Raw genomic sequence first — 16,357 nt, 5'->3', positions numbered from 1 at the left:
GTTGCTCTTTAGTGCCAATTTGCAGGAATTCAGTTTTGTTGCAATTTAATTTTAAAGATTTGTGCTCTATCCAGGTTTTAATTTCACTGAGGCAAGTTGTGAACTGAGACAGCTCTGATGAAGTTTCACTTTTAATATTGAAATATTGTCAAGTATCATCTGCATAAAAATGATAACCCCGTCAAAAGCTTTGATTAAAATGGCCAGCAGGGTTTTTGGGGTCATATAGGTACAGAAGAGCAGAGGGCTGAGGACAGAGCTCCAAGGAACTCCTTGTGTGACTGGCGCTGAGCTGGATCTACTGACTCACAGACTCTTACCTGTCAGTCAGATAAGACTTAATCCACTGGAGGGCTATGCCAGAGATACCCAGAATGTTCTCCATTCTGGACAGTAGAATGTCAGGTTGAACAGTAGCAAATGCTGTATTTAGTTCTAATAGAATTAATATGCTGGTTTGCCCAGAGTCTGTTGCCATAAACAAATCATTAGTTACTTGAAGCCAAGCAGTTTCATAGCTCTGCTGTGCTTTGAAACCAAACTGAAAGGATTCCATCAATTTATTAAAAGTTAAGAAGTTAAATCACTGCTATAAGTTTTGCTGACAGATAACCCAGATGTTCAGATCAGGTCTAATATATAACCAGCAAAGTGGGTAGGAATATCAACATGTTGCACCAAATCAAAACAGTCCAGCAAGGACAAGAATTAATTTCTCAGTTTATATGTAGGAATGTCGATGTAGATGTTGAAATTGCCAAGAAGAATGACTGTCTAGGAAAGGGAACTTAAGTGGGTTAGTAGTTCAGTCTGATCAGATAAAAAGACCCATTGTATTTTGGGGGCAATATAGAACAAGTAAGATAGGACCAAATTTCTTTTTTTTAAGAGTCAGAAACTCGAAAGACAATGGACAATTGATTGTGAATCTTTTTGATATTTAACTCACATCTATGAAGTAAATAAATCTGGATGGTATCTCCTTCGTAAAAGACGTATATTTGTTTGGTTTTTTCCAAGTTTCTGTTAAGCATAGCATTTCAAGGTTGGTATCTGTAATGGATTCTGATAGCACCAATGCTTAGCTATTAAAAGATCTTGTGTTAAACAATGCAATATTAGCTAGTGAGTGTTTGTTGTGCACAGATCCATAACCAGAGTTTATTTTAGCATTTTGCAAATTTGGCACACTGACACTGTTATTTCCAAAGTCATGAGGAGGATGGTATATTCCTGAATAAACGCTTCCTGTGAATGTTCCATTCACAGCCTGGGGTTGGTGGCGTACTGACCCACAATGTAAATATTTTGGGTGTTGCACAATACCAGTGTCTTTAAGGACATTCAAGTCTGACCATTTGCTCTGGACAAATTGTTTAATATGCCTGAGTTTGTCACAAGAATATTTCAGCATAGTAGAAAGCCAATACTTATCCGACAGTAGTTGAACACACTTTATGCAGTGCAGCACAGCGGAGAAGGTGAGACGGGTGGGGTGAAATTTAGCAGGAATCCAGTAGAAGCATAGACTGATGCCACTGGAAGATTGATCCATTAAAAAAGCAAGAGATATTATAAGATGCACATGAAGATAATTAATAGAATTCTGCTGCTTGTTTATTGTTTTTTTTTTTTCCACTGTTCCCTTTAATACCTCTCACGAAAGCATTATTGGAGAGTGTGATAGATTATAGACAAGTTGAGCAAAAATGACCTTTACAATCATTGTCTATTGTATAGTGATCAGTGCAGTGCTTTTTCTTAGAAAAACACCAATGTTTTGTTGCTGGTGATGTAATAAAGTTTGGAAGAGCTACCGTTTGTGTCCTGTTTACTGGAACTGTGCTATGAGTATACTTTTTTCATCATGTTAGATTGGCAACAGTAGTTTTTTTAAAAATAGTTTGGAAGAAAGCAACATTAGTTTTAAGTATTCAAATGCATTTTGTTGTCCACTTGATGGCAGTGTACCAGTGTTTCAGCCTTCTCCTTGGCTTGCACAAATCACTGCTGTTTTGGCAGCATTAGCTGAAGGGTGATTTCACCTTATGATGTGGATGTTATGTCATCTCTGAATGAGGCTTCCATATGTAGTAAGCAATTTACACTAAAATGTGATGGATGTCACACAGCCAAGTGCTTATACATTTTTAAGCTAGATATAAATGGGATATGAATTATCGGAGCAGCCGTTTGACGGATATCACATGCCTCCTCAAGCTACAGGATCTTGAACTTGGAGGGAGGGAGAGAGAGAAATACTAATCTAATGTACAGTATGTAATGCAGGTAATTCATAAAAAGAATCTCAAAATTGTATATACTTGATAAAGGACATGTTTACCTTTCAACACTGAAAGCAGGGACCACAGAAAGCTCAAAACTGATAAAGCAGTTAAGTTGCTATGTGTTTATGGATGTATTGGTTGATCTTAGGGAAAATGAATTTGAAATTCTGCAAAGTGGTGAATTGTAAAGGGTTTCTCATTTTTATTGACATACACAATTTCATTTGACTATATTCTGCCCGACTGTGTTAAATGCCCATCACCACTTGGCTGAGTGTACAGTGGAACCTCGGCTCATGATTGTCTCGGTACATGTACAAATTTGTTTACGACCAAAAATTCGCCAAACTTTTGCCTCGGTTCATGACCACTCACCCGGTATACGAACAAGCCAGTTTCCCTTTCAGTTTGTACATGTTCAGTCTCTCCCTGTGCATTTCCTGTGCAGCGAGCAAGAGAGCGCGCGACACACACACACACACACACACACACACACACACACACACACACAGAGGCAGTGCGAGAGAGACAGACGCACACACGCAGACAGCGCGAGAGACAGTGCGCGCACACATACACAGGCAGCGCTGGAGAGAGACAGACGCATACACACAGGCAGCGGGAGAGAGACAGACGCACACACACAGACAGCGCGAGAGAGACAGACACACACACACAGGCAGCGCGAGAGAGCCGCGCAGACACACAGGCAGCGCGAGAGAGACAGACGCACACACACAGGCAGCGCGAGTGAGGGAGAGGGCTGGATTCATAAGGTAGAGAAGGCAGTTAAAGAATGTGCTGGGCTTGATTTTGTTTTCACTTCTGTTGCAGCGATCAGTTCGTAGCGTGCATTGTTGCAATGTTACTTTTCTTGGTGGTTTATTAAATTACGGATTTTTTCAAATGTTCATTTTTTTCCCTGTGCTTAAAACTCATTAAAAAAAAGTGTCTTTAGCCAGCGGTTGGTAGCGAACTATTGCAGTGTTAGTTTTCTCTGTTGTTCAAGGTTTTCTCAGTGTTAGTCAATGTTTTTACATTTAGTTTACTATTACGCTGTCCATTCTATAGTTTAATTAACTATATTTGTGCTTAAAAACTTAAAATAAATATATATTTACATACAGTTCGTATGGTCTGGAATGGATAAATTGTATTTACATACAATCCTATGGGGGAAATTGCTTTGGTTCACGACCAAATCGGTTTACGACCAGAGTTTTGGAACGAATTATGGTCGTGAACCGAGGTTCCACTGTACTTTACTGGAAAATGGTATTAAGCTACAAGGTAATTACACCCTGAAAAAGTAAACCCAGAAATGGCTGCTAGCCACTTTGGCAACATTGTCTGTAAAGTAGTCTTTCCTAATAGGAAACAGTTTACGCAAAAGGTGATGTCCTATTTTTTTTTTTTTTTTTTTTTGAACATGTAGTCTGTAATACACATTTCACACAAAAACACGATAAAGGCAAAACACGGACAGACTATTCGAAACATATCTGGGCTGAAAAGGAAGAACTGCCTCAAAAGAGTACCGATATAGCTATTATTGTTAAGCAAACACATTTCTGCTCCTGTCACGATTTAGATTAGGACTGTTCAAATGTGAGCGAGAATTGGTTACTCCATGCATATTATACTTTATTATAGTAAACAGAATAAATATTATGTGACTTAGGGAAACAAAATGTGTCATGTTGGCTAAGTGTCATTCATGTTGATTAGTGAAGTTAGTTCCCCTTTTATTGTCATGTACCAGTGTGGCCCCTTTAAAAAGAAAACAAATACTGTTAGGGTGATCCACTTAAGGAATGTTTTATTTGTCTTTCAGGAGACTAATTTTCAGCCAAAGTGTGAATTGGAAGATTAAAAACTCAACCAACAATAAATTAGTTGCGTTTCAGCAAATCATTTGCATGACATAAACACACATATGCACATTTATATAAAGCCAATCTACAGTTGCCAATAGACCTATCCTGCATGTCTCTAGTGGAATGTAGAAGAGAAAGTGTAGACCTTGGAGGAAAATCCTCACAATCAAAGGGAGAACATGAAAAATCCACGTAGTCCGCAAACAGGCTGTGATTTTGAATCTAGGCCCGTGGGTCTGTGCAACAACTCTATCACCATGATGCAAAAGGCATGTTATTTAAATGTTTTTTATGTTGCATTGTGCTAATATCAAGATTGGTTTATTCCATGGTAGCTTTTGTTATAACTAATAATACAGTAATCCCTCCTCCATCGCGGGGGTTGCGTTCTAGAACCCCCCGCGAAAGGTGAAAATCCGCGAAGTAGAAACTGTATGTTTATATGATTATTTTTATATTGTCATGCTTGGGTCACAGATTTGCACAGAAACACAGGAAGTTGTAGAGAGACAGGAACTTTATTCAAACACTGCAAACAAACATTTGTCTCTTTTTCAAAAGTTTAAACCGTGCTCCATGACAAGACAGAGATGACAGTTCCGTCTCACAATTAAAAGCATGCAAACATATCTTTCTCTTCAAAGGAGTGTGCGTCAGGAGCAGATAATGTCAGAGAGAGAGAGAAAAGCAAACAAATCAATAGGGCCGTTTGGCTTTTAAGTATGCGCAGCACCGCGGCACAAAGCTGTTGAAGGCGGCAGCTCACACCCCCTCCGTCAGGAGCAGAGAAAGAGAGAGAGAGAGAGAGAGAGAGCGAGAGAGACAGATAAAAACAAACAATCAAAAATCAATACGTGCCCTTCGTGCTTTTAAGTATGCGAAGCACAGTGCAGCATGTCGCTTCACGAAGCAGCTGCACAGAAGCGAGCAACCTGAAGATAATCTTTCAGCATTTTTAGATGAGCGTCCGTATCATCTAGGTGTGTGAACAGCCCCCCTGCTCAATCCCCCTACGTCAGGATCAGAGAATGTCAGCGTAAGAGAGAGAGAGAGAAAAGTAAGTTGGGTAGCTTCTCAGCCAGAAATTTGTACCAGAAATTAAAAGACCCATTGTCCGCAGAAATCCGCGAACCAGCAAAAAATCCGCGATATATATTTAAATATGCTTACTTATAAAATCCGCGATAGAGTGAAGCCGCGAAAGGCGTAGTGCGATATAGCGAGGGATTACTGTATTGCCATAAAATTTTGTAACGTAATAAAAGGCTCAAAATGACTTATTTTAAGATCAGTTTTCAGATGTTTATTTTTTCTATTTTATTACAATAATTGTTTACTTTTTTATTTTTTCCATAGATGCTGCAAGAAGAGGAATAGCAGATAACACCACAAAACCCATATATGGCTGTCAAGTTAAAATACAGTCTGAACAAGAAAAGCAGCTGATTAAACAGTATCGTCGTGAGGAGAAAAAACTTGCTAAAAAAGAAAAAAAGGGTGAAGATTCTGAATTCTCTGGTGAAACCTCAATTCACTTTGACCCAAAAGAGTTGAGACTTCAGAGGTAATGTTTTATATCATAATTACTTATAGGCATGTTTTCTTACAATATATGTATATTTTAGAAAGTACAATTTACATGATTTGTATTTTTTACAAATTGAGATTTCTATGCAAAATTAAATTATTACTAATTGGATTTAAACATTAGTAGTATTAAGTACATAGAGAATTAAGCATTTGCTAATTTGCTGCTAGGCTTGGTTGTATTTTCAGTGATAACAGCTCAACTACATTCGCTATCAAATGATACGTGAGGTTTCAAATTATAGGATCAGACCAGAACAAAATTTATTTTATTATGAGAAATATAGTCATGCTTATGTGGGGTATAGACTAATTTGTTTGCTTTTGCCTGTGACTGCAAACTTTACTAATGTTGGTGAAGATACAGTGATTAAAAAATAATATTTTTGATCAAAGCTAAAAACATTGAAAAAATTGGTATTTTTAAGCATTGGCTGTTTGTGAACAATCTCTAGTATATAAAATAGTCGCAGAAGATGGGGCTATTACAGGTATGTACAGTACCAGATATTTGATAAAATTAAAAATTTAGAAACTTTTAGCATGGTCTGTTGTGCTGCCCAAGTGACTTCAAAGACCAAGCGCCACTGTGTTCTTTCAGTGTTTTTGTACCTCTTTTACCAGCAGATGGCACCTGGGAGCCCAGTAACGTTAATGTGGTTAAGCAAAATATGTAATTTTAGAAGTGTGCCTTTCAGATGCAGAGTTGGTTTGTCAATGGTCCCAAGTTCGATAAATGCAAATGACTAGAGCATATACAGTCCTAACCAAGTTGTACTGAACAAATACAGAATGAGTTGCATATTGAATGAGTCGTTTACTTTGACCTCTTACTGTGCTTTGCATGTTTCCTGTTTTATACATCCAGGTTTTACTACCTGGCCATCCTGGTGGCAATTTGTAAATTACTTGTGTATATTTAATTTGTATAATGTTATTTTTCCACAATTAAAGAAAGTAAATAAATTCCATTATCTATTAGGTATTACCACACATTGCGTGTGTGCTGATATACTGATAATGCTGGGTTCTTTGCTCACTAAGCTCCCCTCCTTCCCTTTTTGCTCTACTTCTGCACATAACAAATACATCTCTGTGAAAGTAAAGCTAGCTTCATCCTTAGAACACTGAGTCTTCAAAACTTTTTAAGGATATTGAAATATTAATGTATACACTTGTAGGTAGGTAGCTTTTATTATCCCAGAGGGAAATTTGTTTGCTGCAGTAAAGTACATAAACAGAAGACATTGTTACAGAGATCCAAGAAATACAAGAAAAACACTCTATTTGACAACCAGTGTTATTGCAGAAACACACACTCAAGATCAATATAAAGAAGAACAATTACTTTCAACAGTATACAAAATAATAATGAAGAATTTAACATTTAGCATCATCCCTACCAGTAACAGAATTTAAAATGCTTATAGCTCTAGGGATAAAAAAGTTCTTAAATCTGTTGCTCTTTACCTTTGGAAATCTAAATTTGCTCCCTTATGGCAACAGGTGGAATTTAGAGAAAAGAGGAAGGCTACTGTCTGACAGAACTGAGTTGTCTTTCTTTCTAACCTGTTTGCAATACATTTCAGTGGTAGATGTATGCCGTGAACCAATAATTTTACTTTTTTTTTTTTTTTTTAACAATACGTCCATGGCTGTCATCATTATCTTGTAGAAGACTTACAATGACAGAGATGTCTGCATATTTCAGGATGTGTCTATCCTTGTGTAAACTCATGCAGTCATTTGTATAGAGGATAAACAAAAGAGGAGATAGGCAGCACCATTGCAGATTACCCACAGATGTACTTAGGCTTTCAGAGAACAGCCATTAACTCTCGCTCTTTGTGTTCTGTTTGTTAAAAAGTCCAGAATCCACCCCACCAAGTTAGGGTTCAAACAGAATTGATCTATCAGTTTTTCCACTAAAATGTGGGACTGGATTATGTTAAAACCTGATGAAAAGACTATAAACAACTATCTTGAATGGCTTTTTGATCCTTCCAAGTGCTCAAACAATAAATTCAAAAGTGTTGCTCAGATGTCCTCAATACCCCACTTTTCTCTGTATGCAAATCGTTAAGGGTCCAGAAGAGCCTCAGTTTTTTTTAAGTAGTTGTTTCTTAATTAACTTCTCAAAGGACTTCATGATATGAGAAGTTAATGCCACTGGTCTAAAGTCACTTAATGCTTCGGGGTGTGCAGTTTTTGCCAATGGAATAACAGTTGCCTATTTCCATAGTCTGGGCACTTGCTGTAAATCCAAGGATATTTCAAATGTGGAGTGGGACATTGGAGAGAGCTCTTCTGCACAATAGTGAAGCAGACACCCACTTATTCCATCTGGACCCAAGAGTTTTTTATTTTTGTTTGTTTAAGGACCTTTCTGACATCAGTCTGGTCAAAGAAGGGCTAACTCCTGGCTCCAATCCTCAGTCTGTTCTTTTGCTGACTTACTTCTGAAGCAAAATTCTGTTTTCAAATCTTGAGTAGAACTCGTACAAGTTTTGCGCCAACTCATAGTCAGTTTTGACCCCTGCTAGTTCACCTGATTACTACTTTTTGTATGAATGCCAGCCATCATCTTCACGCGTTTCCATAATGAGCCCAGGTTACACTGGTCTACAAAAAATATTTTTGTTTGCTACTGGGAACTCTCTATTAAGTTTAAGCACATGAGATTTTTGAGATTCACATCATTGCTGTTTTGACACTTTTGAGTATTAACATAATATATCAACATGATATCTGAAGTTTGAACTCTGTCCCTCCCCAAAATTGTTTGTTTATTCTGAAAACAAACCAGAAGACTATACCAGAGACATGTTAAAGCATATTTATATCAATTTACTACAATATAAAAGCGAGGTCATTGTGCTCAAAATTGTCTAAGGCAATTGCTTTTGCTCTTGTACTGCACATCCGTCTCTCTTTACATGAACCAACGGTAGTCACCCATCATGCTCAGAGTAAATTTTCCCTGATATCGGTGTTCCATCACCTTTGTATCTTGATGAAATCTTTCCCCATGCTCATATCTATCTATCTATCTATCGCTGAGATCGCTTAGATTTGGTGGAAAAAACTCGAGATGAGAATGTAAAAAAGGAGGCTTCAGTGACATTCTGGCTCCATCCATCCATCCATTTTCCAACCCGCTGAATCCAAACAGGGTCACGGGGGTCTGCTGGAGCCAATCCCAGCCAACACAGGGCACAAGGCAGGGAACCAATCCTGGGCAGGGTGCCAACCCACCGCAGGACATTCTGGCTCCCGTAAGCTAATATACTTTCAGCATATTCTCCACAAGCTCAGCATAATTCTCTGCTCTGTGACTGTCAAGAAAATTCTGGACAACCTGCACGAATGAGGGTGCTGATTCAGTTGGATTAGTTTCCTTTTGAACTCATCGTCAAGCATCAGTTCACGGATTTCAGGGCCAACAAAACACCTTCCTTAATTTTGGCTTCACTGTTCTCGAGACCAAACATTTCTTAAATGCTGAAACGCATCACCTTTACTGTCCAGTCACCCTAGTTGTCCAAGACCTGGAACATCATAACTAAAAAATGGGGCGTGTTGGACGAAAACGGTTTTCAGATTTGGAGTCAGCAGGTGAAATTTGTTAAAGTGCAGGTGAATGAATCCCAGTAGTAAAATGCTTGTTGACCAGTCTGCAGTTGGTTCTCTATCCTGTCCTTATACTTCAGCTTTGCCTGCTTGATTTTAATTCCTTCTGTTCTGTTAATGTTCCATGTTGAAATTTCCATATTTTTTCAGGTTATGAATTGTTTTAGATCTATGTTAGGGTATATTTTGACAGATTTTGTGGGTATTATGGTGTTCTCATAGAGTTGTATGTAACGGCTTACAGTGTCCTTCAGTTCAGTAGTGTCAGCACAGAATTTTTCAAACATTGATCAGTCAGTACACTGAAAACAGCCACACAGGCACTCAACAGAGTCCTTGTCCTAAACTTTAATTTTTTGTTTTCCAGCTTTTTTCTCTTAAAGACGGGTTTATAAATTGGAATACATTGGACAAAGTAATGATCTAATGAAACCAGTGGCGGTTTTACTTTCGATTCATAAGCACCTTTTATGTTTCTCTAGTACTGAGCAAGCACTCGGTTGTGACGAGTTGGGCGATGACATATTGGTAAGAATTGCAAAGTGTTTTTTTCAGTGCCCAGGGGTTAAAGTCTCCCAAAATAAAGTTTAGAGAGTTGGGGGACAGCGCTTCAAGCCTCTGTATTACTCTGGAGATTGTGTTAATGGCCTTGCTTGCACTGCCCTCGGATGAATATACACGCTTTTCATGAAAATCTGTGGAATTTCTTTGGGCAGATAAATGGGGGTCAACGAGGCAGACAGAAGTTCCATATCTTTTGTTGACAGTTTTTCTCTAACTACCACCGTTTTACACCATTGTTCATTTATATAAAGGCAGACACGTCCACTGTGTGACTTACCGGTGATGGCTGAGTCTCTATCCAAACGAATTAGTGCCCCAAATCCATTAACTGTCCAGTAGTCATCCAAATTGTTTCCGTTCAGCCAGTTCTCAGTAAATGCCAAAACACATGCAGTCTCTGTAATTGGTATGAAAGTGTGCACACACTTGAAGTTCATCCACTTTATTGAGGAGCGATTGAACATTTCCCAATTTAACAGTCAATAAGGCGAGGCTGAACTCCATACAATTTTTTGAAGTCTTTCTTGAATGGCACTTCTTTTTTACGTTACTATTATAATAACAGTGCTGAGATTCGCTGAGAAATTGCGTGGTAGATAATGTTTTTTCAGGTGAATTCAATTTAATTACCATTGTCAGAATTAGCATTTCATTAATATTATATATATACATATACATACAGTACTGTGCAAAAGTTTTAGGCAGATGTGAAAAAATGCTGTAAACAAAGAATGCTTTCAGAAATATAAATAATGATTGTTTATTGTTATCAATTTACAAAATGCAAAGTGAGCGAACAAAAGAAAAATCTAAATCAAACCAATATTTGGTGTTACTACCTTTTGCCTTCAAACCAGCATCAATTCTTATAGGTACACTTGCACAAAGTCAGGGATTTTGTAGGATTATAGTCAGGCGTATGATCAACCAATTATACCAAACAGGTGCTAATGATCATCAATGTCACACTTAGGTTGAAACACAGTCATTAACTGAAACAGAAACAGCTGTGTAGGAGGCTTAAAACTGGGTGAGGAACAGCCAAACTCTGCTACTAAGGTGAGGTTGTGGAAGACAGTTTCATGTCATGGCAAGATTGAGCACAGCAACAAGACACAAGGTAGTTATACTGCCTTATATAGGTCTCTCCCAGACAAAGATTTCAAAGCAGTCTGGGGTTTCAAGATGTGCTGTTCAAGCTCTTTTGAAGAAGCACAAAGAAACGGGCAACGTTGAGGAATGCAGACGCAGTGGTCGGCCAAGGAAACTTAGTGCAGCAGATGAAAGACACATCAAGCTTATTACCCTTCCAAATCGGAAGATGTCCAGCAGTGCCATCAGCTCAGAACTGGCAGGAACCAGTGGGACCCAGGTACACTCATCTACTGTCCGGAGAAGTCTGGCCAGAAGTGGTCTTCATGGAAGAGTTACAGCCAAAAAGCCATACCTCTAACGTGGAAACAAGGCCAAGCGACTCAAGTATGCACGAAAATATAGGAACTGGGGTGCAGAAAAATGGCAGCAGGTGCTCTGGACTGATGAGTCAAAATTTGAAATATTTGGCTGTAGCAGAAGGCAGTTTGTTCTTCGAAGGGCTGGAGAGCGGTACAATGAGTGTCTGCAGGCAACAGTGAAGCATGGTGGAGGTTCCTTGAACGTTTGGAGCTGCATTTCCGCAAATGGAGTTGGAGATTTGGTCAGGATTAATGGTGTTCTCAATGCTGAGAAATACAGGCAGATACTTATCCATCATGCAATACCATCAGGGAGGCGTACGATTGGCCCCAAATTTATTCTGCAGCAGGACAACGACCCCAAACATACAGCCAAAGTCATTAAGAACTATCTTCAGTGTAAAGAAGAACAAGAAGTCCTGGAAGTGATGGTATGGCCCCCACAGAGCCCTGATCTCAACATCATTGAGTGTGTCTGGGATTACATGAAGAGACAGAAGGATGTGAGGAAGCCTACATCCACAGAAGATCTGTGGTTAGTTCTCCAAGATGTTTGGAACAACCTACCAGCTGAGTACCTTCAAAAACTGTGTGCAAGTGTACCTAGAAGAATTGATGCTGTTTTGAAGGCAAAGGGTGATCACACCAAATATTGATTTGATTTAGATTTCTTTTTTTGTTCATTTACTGCATTTTGTTGATTGATGAAAATAAATAATTAACACTTCCATTTTTGAAAGCATTCTTTGTTTACAGCATTTTTTCACACATTTTTTTTCACACAAACTTTTGCACAGTGCTCTCTCTCTCTCTCTCTCTCCCTCTCTCTCTCTCTCTCTCTCTCTCTCTCTCTCTCTCTCTCTCTCTCTCTCTCTATATATATATATATATATATATATAATATAATATTATAAAGCCTTCAATGCATTTACTGGCTGTTTTTTTATTATTTTGGTGCTCAGCTTAATGCTGTTTTTAGGGTAACTCTGCTATATGGCGTTAAAATAGTGAATTTGGACTCACTTTGTTTAAAATTGGAAATTCGTATTGATTAGTTCTGTAATCAGTTGATATGCCATTTGAACTTTATGCGCATATGCCATTATATATGCATGTGTATTTATTTATTTATTTTTACTTAACGTTTCTACTTGAAACTTTAAATTTCTTCTTACTTCATTTAATATTTATCTCACAAGCAAATTAATACTTCCCCAGTAAAACCCTCAGTTGGCAGGTTTTACAAACCTTTATTTGAGGTTTGTAGGAAAGGATGTCCTTTCCTTCGATGAACTGACGTCCTGTACAAGGATTTCTGCTTTGCACATGATACTTGCTGAAATTGCCTCTGACTTTCTCATGACTCTGTACTTTTTATTGTTTGAAATTGATTTTAAAAGCTCATGTCTGTCCTAAAACCCTTGCATGGTTCAAGAAACTATGAATCATATTTCTTTATGTATTTGTCCATCCATCTTATTAACCTGATCCAGTGCAGAGTAGCAGAACATCTGGGGCCTCATGTATAACACCATGCGTAGAATTCACATTAAAACATGGAAAACGGACAAAAATAGAAATATGTATACGCACAATAAAAATCCAGAAGCATAAATCAGTGCGTACACCAACTTCCACATTCTTCCGCTGCATAAATTTCGGTTAGTGTGAAATGTGATGCACGTGCATGCCGCCCTACCCCGACTCCTCCCAGAATTATGCCTCTTTGATTATGCAAATCAATATAAATAGTTCTTTAAGTTCGGTGTTCTATGAAAAGACAATGGCAAAAGCATGAGAAATAAAGAATTTCAGCTAATACTAAGTGGAGGCAAGGAAGAATAAACTATTTGTTGGTTTAAGCAGTGGTATAAACAACAAAAGGAAGTTGATCGAGTGACATAGAGCAGCGGAGAAACGTGAAGTTCAAGTTGGACAGTGCCCAAAATAAAAAAGAAATGGTCAGATATCAAAGTCGCCGTGAACTGGAGAGTCGTAGCCCACCGTCTGAGTGTCATATGGAAGCATATTATGGTATGGAGAAAAGAAAAAAATAGAGACATAGTGGGGGGATAAAAAAGGTTGAAATGTCAACTTAAATCTTGAAATTTCCACTTTAGTCATGTAGTTTATTTTGTCATTAAAGTAGAACATCATAAACTTCATCTTAAAATCGTTTAGTTATGATGAGATTTGAGAAACTAGTAAATTAAAGTAGCACATTAAATGCTTCTTATTTCTTGTGTTCTTCTATGTACTCTGGGTATGAATCATTATGTGCTTGTACACTGACATAACAGAATACATTACATTCATGATATTACAGCTCACTGAACAACTTAAATAATAAGATGTATGCTTGATATTTTCATGATGATAGGAATTAAAGCATGTATTAAACATGGGGGCATGGTGGCGCAGTGGTAGCAATGAGGTGGCACCCCATCTAGAGATTGTTCCTGCCTCCCACAAGATGCTTGCTGCACCGTGTGCGACTCTCAGTGAAATAATTTATTGCAGCAGTACTGTCTCTTTCAAACATGCTAACTCTCAATTCCTGTCCTTCATTTTCTTTCTCCAGGTAACTAATTGCCACACAATAAGCTCTGTAATAAATGTGAAGCCATCTGTAAGCTTAGAACGCTGATTCTTCAAAACGTTTAAGGAACATTGAAATAACTTCGTAGTACATGTTTAATTATTCTATCCATCTATCCATCCAGGGTTGCACCAGTACCCAGCAAGCATACAGCGCGAGGCAGGAACAATCCTTGAATGGGGCACCAGCTCATTGCTAGCACTGCATCACTGTGCCGACACGTTTAATTAGGAACAGTAACACTGCTTTGACGCTTGGTGCCGCCAATTTGCAAAACCAAGCCGAAAACGCAATGGATTGAGTTGGTGTGAGAATGTCCGTGGCTTCACGCCAAGTTTAGTTTTTATACATCACGATGTGAGCATGGAAACATTTTTGTGCATATGCACCATTTATATGTGAGGTCCCTGGAGCTTATCCAGGCAATAATCAGGTGCAAGGCAGGAACCAATCCCTGGACAGGGTAGAGATCCAGTATGGACTGAACACACACACACACACACACACACACACACACACACACACACACTTAAGCACACACTAGGGCCAATTCAGTATTATCAGTTCACCTGCATGTCTTTGGATTGTGGGATGAAATCAGGGCTACTGGAGAAAACTCGTGCTGACCCACATACAAACTCCACGGCAGCAGCTGTACCACAGTGTCACTGTGCCACAAATTCATTAATTATTAACATATTTGCACATGGCCTTAAGATTATTTTAAGAAAAAAAAATACCCATCATTTCAGACTTACTGTACTAACATAAAGCATCTGTCAGGTGGGCCATGCCAACACTCTGTGATCCCTCAGCAACCGATCACAAATAAGATTAAAAAGCAATGCTTTCTCTGTAAACATTCTGTTGCCAGGCAGGGTCTGTGAACCTTAATAATAATAATAATACATTTTATTTATATAGCGCCTTTCCCATGCTCAAGGCACTTACAGAATATAATAAAGAACGGCAGGGTATACAGTATATAGCATTGTACAAACCAGATAAATAAATAAAGAAGATTAAGACAGTGAATTCTAAAAAAAAAGAAACAGACAACATAATTGATGGTCTCGCACACACACACAGGTTACATTAGCATCTTGACAGAGAAGTAAACTGAGAGAAGGGTAATAAAGTCAAGTAGAACTAAAAGCCTTCCTGAACAGATGAGTTTTGAGTTGTTTTTTAAAAGAAGTCATGGAGTCAGCTGACCTGATTAATTTCCGTAGGTCATTCCAGAGTCTGGGCGCTGTACAGCTGAAGGCCCTGTCACCCATGGAGTGTAGATTAGTGTGGGGCACAACAAGATTGCCAGAATCAGAGGACCTTAGTGGGCGGGCAGGCACATAGTGATGGAGTAGGTCACTGATGTAGTTTGGCGTGAGGTTATTTAAGGCTTTGTTGGTTATTAGTAGGATTTTATATTCGATTCTGTAAGACACAGGGAGCCAGTGAAGACGGAGCAGGATGGGTGTGATGTGCTCGCTGCTGCTGGTTCGAGTAAAGACTCTTGCAGCTGAGTTTTGAATAAGCTGGAGCTGTGATATAAGATTAGAAGGGGCACCTGCCAGTAGGGAATTACAATAATTGATGCGGGATGTGATAAAAGCATGGACAAGTTTCTCAGCATTAGAGAAGGAGAGGAAGGAGCGAACACGGGATATGTTACGGAGGTGAAAGTAAGAAAGTTTCATAATGTGATTTATGTGGGCGGAATAAGAGGGAGGAATCAAAAATGACACCAAGATTTTTTTACAGTAGAGGCAGGTCTGATGAGATCACCGCCAAGATAGACTGGGAAGGAGCTCATTTTATTAAGTTGTATTTTAGTCCCAATTTGCAGGAGTTCAGTTTTATTGCAATTTAATTTTAAAGTTCTGCTCCATCCAGGATTTTCACAAAGGCAGGTTGTGAGCTGAGAAAGCTCTGATGAAGTTCCACTTTTAACATTGAAGTAGAGTTGAGTATCACCTGCATAAAAATGATAACCCAGTCCATAGCTACGGATAATATGGCCAAGGGGAAGCATGTAAATACAGAAAAGCAGAGGACCGAGGACAGAGCAATGAGGGACTCCTTGTGTGACTGGTTCTGAGCTGGATCTGCTGTTGCCAAGACTAGCAAACTCTTGCCTATCAGTCAGATAGGACTTGAACCACTGGAGTGCAGTGCCAGAGATACCCAGCATGTTCTCCATTCTGGACAGTAGGATGTTATGTCTGACTGTGTCAAATGCTGCACTGAGGTCTAACAGAATTAATATGCTAGTTTGTCCAGTCTGCTGCCATAAGCAAATCATTGGTTACCTGTAGCAGAGCAGTTTCACAGCTGTGCCACGCCCTGAAACCAGACTGA

The 16,357-nt window shown here is 38.8% G+C and overlaps 1 protein-coding gene across 2 annotated transcripts in view; it reads left to right on the top strand.

The window, feature by feature from the left end:
• Window positions 1–16,357, top strand: part of ascc3 (activating signal cointegrator 1 complex subunit 3) — an 854,735-nt gene that overhangs the window by 79,306 nt on the left and 759,072 nt on the right. The window contains exon 6 of one of the 2 annotated variants that reach the window (XM_051925342.1): window positions 5,522–5,729. In XM_051925342.1, coding sequence (XP_051781302.1) covers window positions 5,522–5,729 — 208 coding nt within the window. The remainder of the gene's footprint in view (window positions 1–5,521; window positions 5,730–16,357) is intronic. The other variant, XM_051925343.1, reaches the window with a different exon arrangement.

Source organism: Erpetoichthys calabaricus, chromosome 3, assembly GCF_900747795.2.
Source record: "Erpetoichthys calabaricus chromosome 3, fErpCal1.3, whole genome shotgun sequence".
In the NCBI taxonomy this organism is placed as follows: Eukaryota; Metazoa; Chordata; class Cladistia; order Polypteriformes; family Polypteridae; genus Erpetoichthys; species Erpetoichthys calabaricus.
This window is presented reverse-complemented; position numbering and strand designations above follow the sequence as displayed.